The sequence below is a fragment of the Bombina bombina genome, chromosome 6 (assembly GCF_027579735.1).
Source record: "Bombina bombina isolate aBomBom1 chromosome 6, aBomBom1.pri, whole genome shotgun sequence".
Lineage (NCBI taxonomy): Eukaryota > Metazoa > Chordata > Amphibia > Anura > Bombinatoridae > Bombina > Bombina bombina.
Window position 1 is genome coordinate 978,277,113 of NC_069504.1, and position 17,854 is coordinate 978,294,966.

At 42.1% G+C, this 17,854-nt stretch overlaps 1 protein-coding gene across 1 annotated transcript in view; it reads right to left on the reverse strand.

Annotated features, from left to right (window-relative positions):
- The window catches only part of MGAT4B (alpha-1,3-mannosyl-glycoprotein 4-beta-N-acetylglucosaminyltransferase B), a 798,965-nt gene that overhangs the window by 58,981 nt on the left and 722,130 nt on the right, over positions 1-17,854 (reverse strand). The window contains exon 13 of the mRNA XM_053718640.1: positions 16,347-16,434. Coding sequence (XP_053574615.1) covers positions 16,347-16,434 — 88 coding nt within the window. The remainder of the gene's footprint in view (positions 1-16,346; positions 16,435-17,854) is intronic.

Here is a 17,854-nt window from a genome sequence, read left to right on the forward strand (position 1 = left end):
CCTTTGAGTGATAATAGCACACCCTGCGCTATTCATTCAAAGAGCATGTTTAAAAAAAAAAAAATGTTTACATTACGATCCACACAATACCAGATTTTGTACTTTTCTTTATACTAAGGATATAGCAGAGTGCGCTATCGGTTGCACTCTACTTGTAATCTAGTCCAACAGTGTGGATAATTGTGTGCTCCATGTGTCATGTGATGGAAGAGCTTGATGAAGAGATACCAAGTTCCTAATGTCTGGTTTCATGTTATTTAATAACGGTCTTAAAGTGTCATGTTCAAAGAGCGTGAATCAATTTCTTTTCTTGGAGCATAGTTGTACAATGGCATCAATAAACAATGTATATGAAAATTGTATTACCAAAGTGTCATGTAATACACAACACACAGGTTATTGACTGGAAAATCATTGACAGACAACAACTGTACAAAAGCTACTCAAACAAGTACAAAAGGCCTTAGTTTTGTTTCTTGCTACACAGTATTTCCGAACTGTTCTGTTAATATTAATACAAACTGGTAAAACAAAGAATGCAAAAGCCTTCTATACAAGTGGCTGCAATCACAGAGAGTGTAAATTATGGATAACCAGAAATATCATAAACCAAAAGCCTTTTAATCAAAGAGTAGTAATAAAATGTCAAATACAAAATGATAAAACATAATTTATGCTTACCTGATAAATTTATTTCTCTTGTAGTGTAGTCAGTCCACGGGTCATCCATTACTTATGGGATTATATCTCTTCCCCAACAGGAAGTTGCAAGAGGATCACCCAAGCAGAGCTGCTATATAGCTCCTCCCCTCACATGTCATATCCAGTCATTCGACCGAAACAAGACGCGAAAGGAGAAACCATAGGGTGCAGTGGTGACTGGAGTTTAATGAAAATTTAGATCTGCCTTAAAAGACAGGGCGGGCCGTGGACTGACTACACTACAAGAGAAATACATTTATCAGGTAAGCATAAATTATGTTTTCTCTTGTTTTTTTTTTTTTTTTTGTTTTTTTTTAAACTTAACTTTTATTAAGTTATAAATAAAATAGGAAACAATATAAAAGCACACTTAGGAACCAATATGTATTAGGATCCACTGATAGGTTAGGAACGAACTTAGTTTAATTTTTTTTTTTTTTTAAATATTTTTTTATTGAAGTCATAAACAAATACAGAATATAGGGTATGCCCCAGAACATTTACAAGTTAATGTATACACAGCATAGTTGGAAGAGTAATGCATTCTAGTATCTAAAACATTACCATAAAATGTGGGCCATCACATAGAAAGACTTCAGTTTTGTTGTAGAGTATCATAAACGAGATATAAGCAAGAAAGGTCCTCTCCTAGCTATATACAAAAATGAGTAAGGTATCTATTCAGATAAGGGTAAGACTAGGGAGGAGGTAACTCTATAGATTTATGGGGGAGGGGGATGCAGCGGGCGAGAGCCGCTCAAAATGTAATAGGGGGGAGGGTGGAGGGGGGGGTGGAGGGCGGAGCAAGCTAGTGTGTCAACACCAGGAGCAAGTTTAGTTGGAACCAAAGGATTATTACTGAATATAAACATAACCATACTCATCCAATCCTTTATACTCCTATAGAGGGATCCTGAAAACATATATACATAAGCTAGAACCATGAGTGCAATTTGAGAGTGGTCAAGATGCACTCTACAGAGTTGTATAGTGTGGAGGGGGGTAATTAGATTATTTGGGGCCTAGGGGACCTCAGGGTGAGCCCCTCTCCTAGGGGAGTGCCACCTATAGGCAATACAGGAAAAAGGAGGAGGGATATGACCCGCAGGCAACAAGTACCAGCGGGAAAGGGAGGAGAGAGGCTCAACCGGAACAGATAATGTGTACTAATAATGTGGGCATGACCATAGAGGAACTAGGGATGATATACACACAGCCTTGAATAATAATAATATATAACATATAGAATAAGAATAACACAACCTTTAAGTAGCAAAAAAAAAATATACCTATACAACTGAATGTGTCAGAATGTAAGGTAGATGATACTCAGATAGAGGGGGCAATGAAGCATATTAAAACATGTAAATATAATAAGTAGCAACAAACTATTGTTAGATATGACCAAAAAAAGGTAATAGTATTAGCTAGAGTTATGGTATTAAATATATTCCCCTAATGCATAGGTTTGCTGTTCATCTTAAGATAATAGCAGAGGTATAAAAGAGGCTATTCTGCAAGGGCTTAGTTTAAATGAACTATTAAATGTTATATAGATTATTAGGTGACTTCCAGTATGTGGGCAACATAAGGTCCACACGCAATACAACATTTTGTCACGAGCACTATGTAGTAGTTAGATATATGTAGACTTTGCATTAATCCTGAAATAGGATTCAAAGTTAGACAGTGATAGCAACTTGGGGTGCCCCCTTTTAATTTACCTGCTTACAGGATAAGAAATGGGTATATATATATATATATATATATATATATATATATATATATATATATATATATATATATATGCAGTTAATAAAGAGTTATGATGCAACCCCTCCTAAGCAGTATATAAGTAATTGTAACTAAAACATAGAACAAAACTTGATATGTGGTTGCTTGCGATAAGGAGGGTAAAAGTAGTGTCAGCTGCATTAAATATAGCAAGGTAATTATTGTTGCAGAAATAAAAGGAAGGGGATTTTTAACTAGGGGGGCAACCCCAGTCAAAAAGTTATCTAAGTAGTGTAAACCCCCACAGTAGAGGCAAATTTTAGTGGTAGAGGAGTCCTTTAAATAGAGCCCTTAATTAACTGATATCTTTCAGAACAAACCCATACATCAGAAAACAAATTTTGCTAAATAACATGTCCCCCAGAGAAACACTTATGAACAAAGCCAAAAAAGTATCATAGAATCTATATAACTCAGCAGAAAAAAAACGAAAAAAAAAAACATACTCCACTCTGTTTAGTATATTTTGCTAAGTAACATGACTCCCAGCAAAATACCAATAAGCCAATAGATCTTCTAAAGAAACTAACTCAATTTAGCAAACCAAGAGATTGTAGAGTACAACATTAAACATTTGGAAAAGGGGAGAGCTAAGTTAAAAAAAAGAAGCTTTCTAGCTCAAGAGGAGGTCCGTTTATGGAGTATTCCCTCCGGACCCTATATCAGAACTACCTAGTAAAGAGTACATGAGTTCTCCTCCCAAGGCTAGGAAAATGCTATCAGTGTTCAACCAATTCCACTTCGATAGTAGCAAAAGTCCAGGAGCCTAGTGAAAGTGGTGTTCTGTGGCTCTCTCTGCACTCGAGGTGAATTCATACCTGTGCTTGTATATGGGAAGGAGGGAGAGGTTAGTAAGGCTCTGTTGTATATGAAAGCCTCCACAGTTCTCAAATGTCTGCCGTTGTTGGAACTCCCTTTTCCTATGTGGCAATTATCTCTCAAGGTAGTGTGCATTAACAAGCGCTGTCTGAATTCTGGCGCTTTAGCTCCAATAGCCAGGGAACTGTCAGTATAGGCCTGCAGTGTAAGGGGCCTCACACATATATTACATTGTTGCGCAGGGAGTCCTGCGGATAGACTCTGGCCCACCATATGACATCCTTCGATCTGTAGGCCGTCTGGATCTTTCTTCTCTGGGCCCAGTAAAACTGGCTGGTGAGCTGCGGTGACCTGCGCGATCTCGGCTGGGGAGCAGAATGTAGTTGAGGGCCGCACAGCAGCTTCTATCCTCTTGTGACCCTGCCGGAAAGCCTCCGCTGCATGGAAAGAAGTAAAGTTCCAAACCTCACCGGGGAGATAGGCCTCAGCCCCCTCCATAGCAGTCGGGAGTAAGCTCATTCCTGATATATCCGGTAGGACTAGCCGGGTCTCCTTCGTTGGCACCAACACTGATAAATTTGCGGACGGTTCAGAGCATTCCCTGATCACTCCCCTCAGATCAGCAAATCTGAGGGACATCAAATTGTCAAAAGCTTCCAGCTGAGTTATTATATTTAGTTCCTCCATGCTGCACTGCTAGGTATGACCGGGGCTCCACGTGGATATCAAAATGGCCGATCTCCAATAGTTGTGGCAATCTCGGCAATGTCTTATACGAGTCCTCTATGGACAGGTGCTCAGGGTGCTTGTGTAGCCTCCCCAGATCATAAACCCCAGCTTAGTAGAAAATTTAGCTGCACTGAGCGGTCATAAGGGTATAAATAAGCCGGACCGGTCCGGAGCTAATGTGAATTGCGACCGCTCAGATGCAGAGCCTGCTCCGCCCCCCCATGCTTTCTCTTGTTAAGTGTAGTCAGTCCACGGGTCATCCATTACTTATGGGATACCAATACCAAAGCTAAAGTACACGGATGAAGGGAGGGACAAGGCAAGAACTTTAAACGGAAGGAACCACTGCCTGAAGCACCTTTCTCCCAAAAATAGCCTCCGAAGAAGCAAAAGTGTCAAATTTGTAAAATTTTGAAAAAATGTGAAGTGAAGACCAAGTTGCAGCCTTGCAAATCTGTTCAACAGAGGCCTTATTTTTAAAGGCCCAGGTGGAAGCCACAGCTCTAGTAGAATGAGCTGTAATTCTTTCAGGAGGCTGCTGTCCAGCAGTCTCATAGGCTAAACGTATTATGCTACGAAGCCAAAAGGAGAGAGAGGTAGCCGAAGCCTTTTGACCTCTCCTCTGTCCAGAGTAAACGACAAACAGGGAAGAAGTTTGACGAAAATCTTTAGTTGCCTGCAAATAGAACTTCAGGGCACGGACTACGTCCAGATTATGCAAAAGTCGTTCCTTCTTTGAAGAAGGGTTAGGACACAATGATGGAACAACAATCTCTTGATTGATATTCCTGTTAGAAACTACATTAGGTAAGAACCCAGGTTTAGTACGCAGAACTACCTTGTCTGAATGAAAAATCAGATAAGGAGAATCACAATGTAAGGCAGATAACTCAGAGACTCTTCGAGCCGAGGAAATAGCCATCAAAAACAGAACTTTCCAAGATAACAGCTTGATATCAATGGAATGAAGGGGTTCAAATGGAACGCCTTGCAGAACGTTAAGAACTAAGTTTAAGCTCCATGGCGGAGCAACAGTCTTAAACACAGGCTTAATCCTAGCCAAAGCCTGACAAAAAGCCTGAACGTCTGGAACTTCTGCCAGACGTTTGTGTAGAAGAATAGACAGAGCAGAAATCTGTCCCTTTAACGAACTAGCGGATAAGCCCTTTTCTAAACCCTCTTGTAGAAAAAACAATATCCTAGGAATCCTAACCTTACTCCATGAGTAACTCTTGGATTCGCATCAATATAAATATTTACGCCATATCTTATGGTAAATTCTTCTGGTAACAGGTTTCCTAGCCTGTATTAAGGTATCAATAACCGACTCCGAGAAGCCACGCTTTGATAGAATCAAGCGTTCAATCTCCATGCAGTCAGCCTCAGAGAAATTAGATTTGGATGGTTGAAAGGACCCTAAATTAGAAGGTCCTGCCTCAGAGGCAGAGACCATGGTGGACAGGACGACATGTCCACTAGGTCTGCATACCAGGTCCGGCGTGGCCACGCAGGCGCTATCAGAATCACCGATGCTCTCTCCTGTTTGATCTTGGTGATCAGTCGAGGAAGCATCGGAAATGGTGGAAACACATAAGCCATGTTGAAGACCCAAGGGGCTGTCAGAGCATCTATCAGCACCGCTCCCGGGTCCCTGGACCTGGATCCGTAACAAGGAAGCTTGGCGTTCTGGCGAGACGCCATGAGATCCAGATCTGGTTTGCCCCAACGATGAATCAGTTGAGCGAAGACCTCCGGATGAAGTTCCCACTCCCCCGGATGAAAAGTCTGGCGACTTAGAAAATCCGCCTCCCAGTTCTCCACGCCTGGGATGTAGATCGCTGACAGGTGGCAAGAGTGAGACTCTGCCCAGCGAATTATCTTTGAGACTTCCAACATCGCTAGGGAACTCCTGGTTCACCATTGATGGTTGATGTAAGCCACAGTCTTGATGTTGTCCGACTGAAATCTGATGAACCTCAGAGTTGCTAACTGAGGCCAAGCTAGAAGAGCATTGAAGATTGCTCTTAACTCCAGAATATTTATTGGGATTAGTTTCTCCTCCTGAGTCCATGATCCCTGAGCCTTCAGGGAATTCCAGACTGCGCCCCAACCTAGAAGGCTGGCGTCTGTTGTTACAATCGTCCAATCTGGCCTGCGAAAGGTCATCCCCTTGGACAGATGGGGCCAAGAAAGCCACCATAGAAGAGAATCTCTGGTCTCTTGATCCAGATTTAGTAGAGGGGACAAATCTGAGTAATCCCCATTCCACTGACTTAGCATGCACAATTGCAGCGGTCTGAGATGCAGGCGCGCAAATGGTACTATGTCCATTGCCGCTACCATTAAGCCGATTACTTCCATGCACTGAGCTACTGACGGGTGTGGAATGGAATGAAGGGCACGGCAAGCATTTACAAGTTTTGATAACCTGGCCTCCGTCAGGTAAATTTTCATCTCTACAGAATCTATAAGAGTCCCTAGGAAGGGAACCCTTGTGAGTGGTAATAGAGAACTCTTTTCCACGTTCACCTTCCACCCATGCGACCTCAGAAATGCCAAAACTATCTCTGTATGAGACTTGGCAGTTTGAAAACTTGACGCTTGTATCAGAATGTCGTCTAGGTACGGAGCCACCGCTATGCCTCGCGGTCTTAGTACCGCCAGAAGTGAGATTCTTGGAGCCGTAGCTAACCCGAAGGGAAGAGCTACAAACTGGTAATGCCTGTCTAGGAAGGCAAATCTTAGGTACCGATAATGATCCTTGTGAATCGGTATGTGAAGGTAGGCATCCTTTAAGTCCACTGTGGTCATGTACTGACCCTCTTGGATCATAGGTAGGATGGTTCTAATAGTTTCCATTTTGAAGGATGGAACTCTTAGGAATTTGTTTAGGATTTTTAAGTCCAAGATTGGTCTGAAGGTTCCCTCTTTCTTGGGAACCACAAACAGATTTGAATAGAATCCTTGCCCGTGTTCCGTCCGCGGAACTGGGTGGATCACCCCCATTAGTAAGAGGTCTTGTACACAGCATAGAAACGCCTCTTTCTTTATTTGGTTTGCTGATAACCTTGAAAGATGAAATCTCCCTTGTGAAGGAGAAGCTTTGAAGTCCAGAAGGTATCCCTGAGATATGATCTCCAACGCCCAGGGATCCTGGACATCTCTTGCCCAAGCCTGGGCGAAGAGAGAAAGTCTGCCCCCCACTAGATCCGTTTCTGGATAGGGGGCCCTCTCTTCATGCTGTCTTAGGGGCAGCAGCCGGTTTTCTGGCCTGCTTGCCCTTGTTCCAGGACTGGTTAGTTTTCCAGCCCTGTCTGTAACTAGCAACAGCTCCTTCCTGTTTTGGAGCGGAGGAAGTTGATGCTGCTCCTGCCTTGAGGTTACGAAAGGCACGAAAATTAGACTGTTTGGCCTTTGATTTGGCCCTGTCCTGAGGCAGAGCATGGCCCTTACCTCCCGTAATGTCAGCGATAATTTCTTTCAAGCCGGGCCCGAATAAGGTCTGCCCTTTGAAAGGAATATTAAGCAATTTAGATTTAGAAGTAACGTCAGCTGACCAGGATTTAAGCCATAGCGATCTGCGCTCTTGGATGGCGAATCCGGAGTTCTTAGCCGTAAGTTTGGTTAAATGTACGACGGCATCAGAAACAAATGCGTTAGCTAGCTTAAGTGCTTTAAGCTTGTTCATAATTTCATCCAATGGAGCTGTGCGAATGGCCTCTTCCAGAGACTCAAACCAGAATGCCGCCGCAGCAGTGACAGGCGCAATGCATGCAAGGGGCTGTAAGATAAAACCTTGTTGAACAAACATTTTCTTAAGGTAACCTAATTTTTTATCCATTGGATCTGAAAAGGCACAACTATCCTCCACCGGGATAGTGGTACGCTTAGCTAAAGTAGAAACTGCTCCCTCCATCTTAGGGACCGTCTGCCATAAGTCTTGTGTGGTGGCGTCTATAGGAAACATTTTCCTAAATATGGGAGGAGGGGAAAAAGGCACACCTGGTCTATCCCACTCCTTGCTAATAATCTCTGTAAGCCTTTTAGGTATAGGAAACACGTCAGTACACACCGGTACCGCATAGTATCTATCCAACCTACATAATTTTTCTGGAATTGCAACCGTGTTACAATCATTCAGAGCCGCTAATACCTCCCCTAGCAATATGCGGAGGTTCTCAAGCTTAAATTTAAAATTAGAAATCTCTGAATCCAGTCTCCCTGGATCAGATCTGTCACCCACAGAATGAAGCTCTCCGTCTTCATGTTCTGCAAATTGTGACGCAGTATCGGACATGGCTCTCACATCATCAGCGTGCTCTGTCCTTAACCCAGAGCTATCACGCTTGCCTCTTAATTCTGGCAATTTAGATAATACTTCTGTCATAACAGTAGCCATGTCTTGCAAAGTGATTTGTAAGGGCCTCCCTGATGTACTTGGAGCCACAAAATCACGCACCTCCTGAGCGGGAGGCGAAGGTACTGACACGTGAGGAGAGTTAGTCGGCATAACTTCCCCCTCGTTGTCTGGTGATAATTTCTTTACATGTAAAGACTGACTTTTATTTAAAGTGACATCAATGCATTTAGTACACATATTTTTATGGGGCTCCACATTGGCCTTCATACATAGTGAACAAACAGATTCATCTGTGTCAGACATGTTTAAATAGACTAGCAATGAGACTAGCAAGCTTGGAAAATACTTTTTAAATAAATTTACAAGCAATATAAAAAACGCTACTGTGCCTTTAAGAAGCACAAAAAGCTGTCACAGTTGAAATAACAATGAACCAAATTAGTTATAGCAACCAAATTTTCACAGTAAATGTATTAAGTTAGCAAAGGATTGCACCCACCAGCAAATGGATGATTAACCCCTTAATACCCAAAAACGGATAACAATTTAATAATTAACGTTTTTATCACAGTCAAACACACTGTCACAGGTCTGCTGTGACTGATTACCTCCCTCAAAATGAATTTGGAAGACCCCTGAGCTCTCTAGAGACGTCCTGGATCATGGAGGATGAAGTAGGAAGGTTGTGACTGAATTTTTACTGCGCAAAAAAGCGCTAAAATAGGCCCCTCCCACTCATATTACAACAGTGGGGAAGCTCAGTTAACTGTTTCTATGCAGAAACAAAAGTTAGCCATGTGGTAAAAATCATGCCCCAATAAGTTTTATCACCAAGTACCTCACACAAAACGATTAACATGCCAGTAAACGTTTTGAACATACATTTTAAAAGTTATGAAGTGTTATTAATAAGCCTGCTACCAGTCGCTTTTACTGCAGTTAAGGCTCATACATTACTTCAGTATTAACAGTATTTTCTGAGTCAAATTCCATTCCCTAGAAAAATACTTCAGTGTACACACACTCATCAGCCTAATACCAGTCGCTACCACTGCATTTAAGGCTGAACTTACATTACATTGGTATCAGCAGTATTTTCTCAGTCAATTCCATTGCTTAGAAAAATAATTTACTGCACATACCTCGTTTGCAGGGGGGCCCTGCATGCTATTCCCCTTTTCTGAAGTTACCTCACTCCTCAGAATGTGCGAGAACAGCCAGTGGATCTTAGTTACGTCTGCTAAGATCATAGAAAACGCAGGCAGATTATTCTTCTAATGCTGCCTGAGAAACAAACAGCACACTCCAGTGCCATTTAAAATAAAAAACTTTTGATTGAAGAAATAAACTAAGTTTAAAAACACCACAGACCTCTCACAACGACCTATCTTTAGTTAGGTTGCAAGAGAATGACTGGATATGACATGTGAGGGGAGGAGCTATATAGCAGCTCTGCTTGGGTGATCCTCTTGCAACTTCCTGTTGGGGAAGAGATATAATCCCATAAGTAATGGATGACCCGTGGACTGACTACACTTAACAAGAGAAAATTGATTTTACTTTACCCGTCTAGGATAAAGCAAATTATGATAATCTTACCTGTAGGACGCCAGCTCACCTTATCCACCAGAGCCCCATATTGTAATACCAGTGCCCCCCTTCTTCTCCCTCACCTTGCCCACCAAAGCCCCCTATGGTATTACTAGTGACTCCCTTCGTCTTCCTTACCTTGCTCACTAGAGCCCCCTACGGTAATACCAGTGCCCCCTTCTTCTTCCTCACCCTGCCCACCAGAGCCCCCTATGGTAATACCAGTGCCCCCATCCTCTTCCTCACCTTGCCCACCAAATCCCCCTATGGTAATATCAGTGTGTCACAAATATCTCAGGATTCAGCTGCTAAGGAGTTAACTTTGTGTAGCTTGCACTCAAAACAGTTATTTGTTTTCAAGAAGAATTGTGTTTGTATTTTCTTTGAAGTGCCAGAACCCTCTAACTAGCCACCAAATGCTAGTGTGTATGCATTGAGTCATAAAATCACTGAAGCTCTTAGTCACAGAGATACACAGGATAAAGTTTAAGGCTTAAGCTGTCAATAGAATGCATGATGCAAAACAGGCCCTTCATTACAAAAACTGACCAGGTCACTGACAGGACATTGGTATATTATGTACATATGTGGGTTAAAAGTGTTATAACCTTAACGGCAGGTAAATATGACAACCTATGGCATATTTGATATCAAACTGGTTCTCCCAATAAGACTAAGAGGTTCTAAATATGTAAATATAGAAATTTCTTACCTAGCAGGAATGATAATGGATTGTATAAATTCAGGCAAGAAATTTAGTCTATTGAAGGTTGTAAAGACAGTGGGGTTTCTTAGCCCGCCCAGGAGGGTGTGGTTAAGCAACATGATCTCTGAGAAGTAGGTTTAAGAATCTTATTTTTTAACAATAAGATTGTCATTCTTACAAGGGGAGCTGCTGTACAGAAGTAAGGAGCCATCATTTTCTTGCCATTCCCCTGGCGCAGATCTTGAAGCTAGTAAAGTATTCAATTCTGTTTTTCTCCTTTTTATTTTAAAACACTGTTTGCGTGTGTAATTTTATTTGTAACAACTTTTTATTATTAATGCATTGTGCATAATATTTTTGGCATAATAAATAATTCCTTTATTAAGTTTGGCCTTTGTCTAATAATTGAACCACTTTACTGAAAGAGACTGGAATATTAGAACTGTATAATTTTAGGTTATTTTCTGCTAAATTGTATTTCTAGAGTTAATGTGTAAAGTCTGGGGTTTTCCTTAAGATTTTCCCTTTAATAAATTTTAAGTGGTGGCAGCATTTGAGCTATAGGTGACAGAAAAGGGGGCTGAAAACCCTTTCTGTGCCAAATAAGTGACTGGTGCAGGGTTGGATAACCTTGGTTCATCACAAATTGGTGGCAGCGGTGGGATAATTTTTTTTTATTATTAGATTTTAGTGCTTGTGGATTTGCTAGTGTGGAAATCCCGGTACTAAAAGAGATTGTTTCTTACAATTTCCAAAGGCTAAAACTCAGTGCATTATATAGTGACACATTGCAAACAGTCCCCTTCCCTATTCTCTGTTGTTCTTTTCTATTTTATTTTTGCTATGGAGGCATACGAGCAGCGATCTAAAGAGGCACTTATACTCCTATGCCAGGAGCGGGATATTCCAACACGTTCAAAGAACAAAGATTTACTAATACAAGCTCTTGTTGAATATGATAACAGTCAAATCACACCAGTTGAGGTCTCAGGAGAGATGTCTGCAGCTGGGGGCAGCGATTCATCAGAATCTGGGGATCCCTTGGACTGTTATTTGCAAACTGTTCTTAAACATATGGGCTCAGTGGATGCAAGTTTGCGCATGGAACTGATTACAAAGTTTTATGAAAGACAGGCTGCTGAACGACAAGCTGCTGTGGCTGAGAGACAGGCGTCTCTGGCAGCTGAGAGAGAGGCTCTGGCAGCTGAAAGACAGGCTGCTGAACGACAGGCAGAGAGAGAGTATCAGCTACAGCTTGCACGGTTGGAGAGAGGGATGGTCTCACCTGTTGTTAGTGAACCTAGAGACCCCCCTGCTCCCAGAGTGCGTGCAGAGAATTTTCCCACCCTGGAGAAAGATGGAGATGTGGATGTATTCCTGCGTAGCTTTGAGAAAGTGTGCAGACAGTTCCAGTTGCCAAGGGAGCAGTGGGCCAAGTACCTTACCCCTGGCCTGAAAGGTCCTGCACTGGAGGCGTTTGTTGAACTACCCCCAGAGTTTGATCAGGACTATGATTCCATTAAAGCTGCACTGCAGAGGAGATACAATCTTACTCCTGAAGTTTACCGAAAGAAATTCCGTTCTCTGCAGAAAGGTTTGTCAGAGAGCTATATTTTAGCTGTTGGAAACTTGAGGACAGCCTTTAAACAGTGGGTCAGAGGATTAAAAGTTGCCACTATGGAGGAGCTGGAAGATTTGATTGTGAAGGAGCAATTTATGCAGCTGTGCCCAGCCGGAGTTCAAGAATGGGTTTTAGATCGGAAGCCCATAACAGCATTGGAAGCTGGCGAGCTGGCTGATTTTTACACAGCTAACAGGTCTCCAGAGAATGGGAGGAAATCCTTTTCTAAGGGGGGATCTACCTGTAAAGGAGCTGCTGCACGACCCCCCTTCACAAAGCCTGCTGTGCCTTTATCCAGTGTGTCTGCTCCCTCTGGGAAAGGAGGGGCGAGTGCTGCATCTGGGCAGGGGGATACCCGCAGATGTTTTATTTGCAACAAAGTGGGCCACATCAGCTCCACTTGCCCAGAGAGGATTAACTTGGGGCAATCAGATGGAGGGAGTAATCCCTCAGAAGTACCAGCATCTGTTTTGTTTGTTACCTGTCCAGAGGAAAACAACCATGAGAACCTGCAACCTGTGACTGTTGGAGATAAGGTAACCCTAGGGCTAAGGGACACAGGTGCAGAAGTGACTATGGTGCATCCAAAGCTAGTGAACTCTGAGAACATTATCCCTGGAAAGACTCTAGCAGTTAAAGGGATTGGGGGAATGAAACTTGCAGTGCCTATGGCACGTATATATCTTGATTGGGGAGTGGGGAGAGGTTTAAGAAATGTGGGGGTATCTGAAAATATTCCTAAGGATGTTTTACTGGGTACTGATTTGGGTAGATTGTTATCTCTTTATGTGCCTGACAATGCTACATGTGACCTAGTGACATTAGTTGCAGACCCTTATGTGGAAAGGGCTGTGTGTAAAAATGCTCAGAGACATTATGACCAGGAGGGAGGACAGAGTGCATGTGTGCGCAGGGCTGTGCCTGAACTGGGGGTGTCTGTGCGGAGAGGTGAATCTGTGAGAGAAGAGACTGACTGGGGAGAACGACAGACAGACGGTGTGTGTCTTCCTGTACTTAAACCAGCAGTATCGGCAGAATTACCGTTAGCTGTTGGGGGAGAAAGGCAGATAGACTGTGTGGGTCTGTCTGTGCCGGAACCAAGTTTAGCTGTACGGGAAGAGCTTGTCTGTGAGAGAAGGCAGATGAGGGGTGCGTGTCTGTCTGTGATTGAATCAGTGTATTCTATAGAAGGAGGTGAGATTGACGGGGGAGAGAATGACTGGGTGACTGGGCCGCTGGATGATGTGTGCCAGTCTCTGCCAGGGACAATTCTGTACCCTGTGAAAAGACACAATAGTTGGGATAAATGGCAGAAGGAAGATGTGTGCTTGTCTGCACCAGTGTCAAAAGGATACCAGATTCTGTGTGATTATGCAAAGTGGCAGACTGACTGTGAGAGAGAGCAGGGGGGCAAACTAGCCCACTCTAGGACAGAAGCAGCAAAGCCACAGATTTCAGACTGTGTGGGGGAGGAGGGTACAGGATACTCTTTGAGGGACCCCCAGAGTGAGTGTGAAAGATTGTGGGTGACAGAGACCCCAGTAACCTCAGCTGTGACCTATAAACAGACTGCACATGCTAGGGGACAGAGACTGACACAGACTGCAGGCACAGGGGGGAGGAGTACAGAGAAGTGTATTTACACAGCCCCACAGTGCCATTCAGCAAATACACTGATAGATGTGCAGCATCAGTGTCCCCAGCAGTTAGAACCCACAGTGAGGAGAAGGGGGGCAGTTAGTCAACCCCCTACCAACCATAACAGAATGCAGGAGTACAGGAATTCTACTCCAGTGGGAGGGCAAGAGCCTATGGTAGTTAAGCAGCAACTGACAGCACACAATATGCTTAGAGAGCACACCATAGGTAGCAAGACACTAGGTTTCACAGGCACCTCTGTAACAGGGGATGATGTGTTGTTCAGGGATAAGATGCAAACCTTATTGGGGGAGGTACCTGCAAAACCCAGAGATGCCATATTCACACAAAAACAGTTGCAGGAGTTTACTGCCAGAGAGGGAGTGTGTGAGATGGTCCATAATGTTCTTGTACTCATGCCCATGAGACAGAACAAACTAGAGGCTGCATGGGAGGGGCCATGCAATATATTCAATCGGTTGGGTAGAGCAACTAGTGTGTCACTTTTAAAAGGAGGGCATCCTGCTGCCAAAACTGCTAGGTGCAATCTGTCTGGCAATGGTGTTCTCACCGCAAGGGGAAGCTCCTTTTGATATGCATCGGGAGTGGCTCGTAGCCACCCCCTTTTGCGTCTCTTATTGGGGGAGGTGTCACAAATATCTCAGGATTCAGCTGCTAAGGAGTTAACTTTGTGTAGCTTGCACTCAAAACAGTTATTTGTTTTCAAGAAGAATTGTGTTTGTATTTTCTTTGAAGTGCCAGAACCCTCTAACTAGCCACCAAATGCTAGTGTGTATGCATTGAGTCATAAAATCACTGAAGCTCTTAGTCACAGAGATACACAGGATAAAGTTTATGGCTTAAGCTGTCAATAGAATGCATGATGCAAAACAGGCCCTTCATTACAAAAACTGACCAGGTCACTGACAGGACATTGGTATATTATGTACATATGTGGGTTAAAAGTGTTATAACCTTAACGGCAGGTAAATATGACAACCTATGGCATATTTGATATCAAACTGGTTCTCCCAATAAGACTAAGAGGTTCTAAATATGTAAATATAGAAATTCCTTACCTAGCAGGAATGATAATGGATTGTATAAATTCAGGCAAGAAATTTAGTCTATTGAAGGTTGTAAAGACAGTGGGGTTTCTTAGCCCGCCCAGGAGGGTGTGGTTAAGCAACATGATCTCTGAGAAGTAGGTTTAAGAATCTTATTTTTTAACAATAAGATTGTCATTCTTACAAGGGGAGCTGCTGTACAGAAGTAAGGAGCCATCATTTTCTTGCCATTCCCCTGGCGCAGATCTTGAAGCTAGTAAAGTATTCAATTCTGTTTTTCTCCTTTTTATTTTAAAACACTGTTTGCGTGTGTAATTTTATTTGTAACAACTTTTTATTATTAATGCATTGTGCATAATATTTTTGGCATAATAAATAATTCCTTTATTAAGTTTGGCCTTTGTCTAATAATTGAACCACTTTACTGAAAGAGACTGGAATATTAGAACTGTATAATTTTAGGTTATTTTCTGCTAAATTGTATTTCTAGAGTTAATGTGTAAAGTCTGGGGTTTTCCTTAAGATTTTCCCTTTAATAAATTTTAAGTGGTGGCAGCATTTGAGCTATAGGTGACAGAAAAGGGGGCTGAAAACCCTTTCTGTGCCAAATAAGTGACTGGTGCAGGGTTGGATAACCTTGGTTCGTCACACAGTGCCTCCACTTTTTCTTCCTCACCTTGCCCACCAGAGACCCCTATGGTAATAGCAGTTTCCCCCCTTCTTCTTCCACACCCTGCCCACCAGAGCCCCCTATGGTAATTCCAGTTCCCCCTTCTTCTTCCTCACCTTGCCCACCAAAGCCCCCTATGGTGATACCAGTGCACCCCTTCTTCTTCCTCACCGTGCACACCAGAGCCTCCTATGATAATACCAGTGTCCCCTTCCACCATTTGTACCTATTAGTGCCCTCTTCTGTAATTCCACTGCCCCTAGGGGGCAGAACCGCCTACTTTAGGAATCACTGTTCTAGACCTTTAAACCAGTTCCTAACATATGGGGGACGCATATCAATATTTTACAAGCATTAAGGGCTGCATGTAAATGTATGATTATTAAGAACACAAATAATAATATACTTCCTAAAAATGTCCAGTAGCACAGGGAATTTAGGTAAGGTTGCAGGGTATCTTCTGTTTTCCCCTCCAGATGGCTCATTTGAGTTTTGGCCACAAAAAAGTACACAGTTTTAGTTTTGCATTTTCCCAGGGCCACAAAGACTCTCACAAACATTCCAAGTTTTGCTTTCCCCTGGGGCCGCAGGTTGGCCACCCCAAAACATCTCTATATTATGTAAGTAAAATAAAGATGCAACACGCTCACCAATTTGAAAGTATCCATCTTGAGTGCGGTGGAATTTTGATGGTTTACCTCGTCCTTCTTGCAACGCTTCCTTGTCAGACTGGAGGCTCTAGATTAAACAGAGAGGACCCTTTAGGTACAGAATTTAAGTAATATGTATAGCTGTTAGTATGCTCTAATGAACAAACATCTGGCATGCCCGAAAACTCAGCAAATCTATAACGTTACAACAGTGCACTTCATCTTATCCCAGCAGATGGCAGCTTCAACTTATAAATGAAGGGAACTGATGAAGCGGCACAAAGGATTTCTAGCAGACTGTCATCTCCTCATCGCATATAATACATAAAGCTCCTTTTTTATGTATTATAGATCAACAGACAAGCAGGCTTGAAAATAGACATAACAATGTATTTTTATTTGTAGCATTTTTATGAACTCGATACAGTGCAGGATGACGGCAGCTTAATAAATATGACTGCAAACAGAGCTGAAAGACAGTTTATTTATTTCTTGTGCACTTCAAATGATTCCAAAGTTAAATATCTTTTACAGAAAGTAGTGCTTAAAAATATGTCACACACTGGCCTACAACCATCCCATCGAGGTGACAAGCAGAAGTACTCTGAGAAACCTTAATGTCTGTCTTTCCACAATGGGCAAATATGCTCTTTGAATGCAGCTAGCACCTCATATCACCTGCACGTTGTAGGGGGCTGATTTCAATGAGTAGGGGGCTATTGCCAGTAGTGTGCCGCAGAACTGGCAATGCAAGAGACAATGATTTGACCTGTTAAGGCTGCACTTCAACAAAGCTTCTGAGACTAGCCTCTTAAATAATTGTCTTCATGAGATACACCTGCTCTTAAACTATGTGAGATATACCTCAACTCCCCTGACAGACATGCAACAGCACTATATATATGTGTATGTATATATATATATATATATATATATATACTCGTAGCAGGGATGTGCACTCTCACCTTTACACAACTGCCAGGGTGCTAGTAAAAATTGATATACAAGGACAAAAAACTTGCACTCACTGGTCTTTTTTGTGAAATATTTACTTGACAAAAAACTGTGACGTTTCGAGGACAATGTATGAAGAAGGGGGATACATTGTCCTCGAAACGTCACAGTTTTTTGTTAAGTAAATATTTAATTTAATAAAATATTATATTTAAGTGAGTGCAAGTTTTTTGTCCTTGTATATATATATATATATATATATATATATATTAATGATTAGACATTAGAATGATGCTGTTATATAATAGGAATAACATATTTACTACAGTAAATTGAGGTAATAATTGACAGAAAAATGTGGATTTTATAAACTAAGAAATATAAATGACCAATGGTTACAGAAAACATAACTTATACTAGTATCTGGAACAAGACTGAACCTTTAAATGGCCATTATTGTAAAAAAAATGACTCTAATTGGAAGGGCCCTCAATCCCTCCTGTATGTGTTTGTAAATTTTGTCCTGTCTTTTACAAGTCTTGTATTGTTTTATT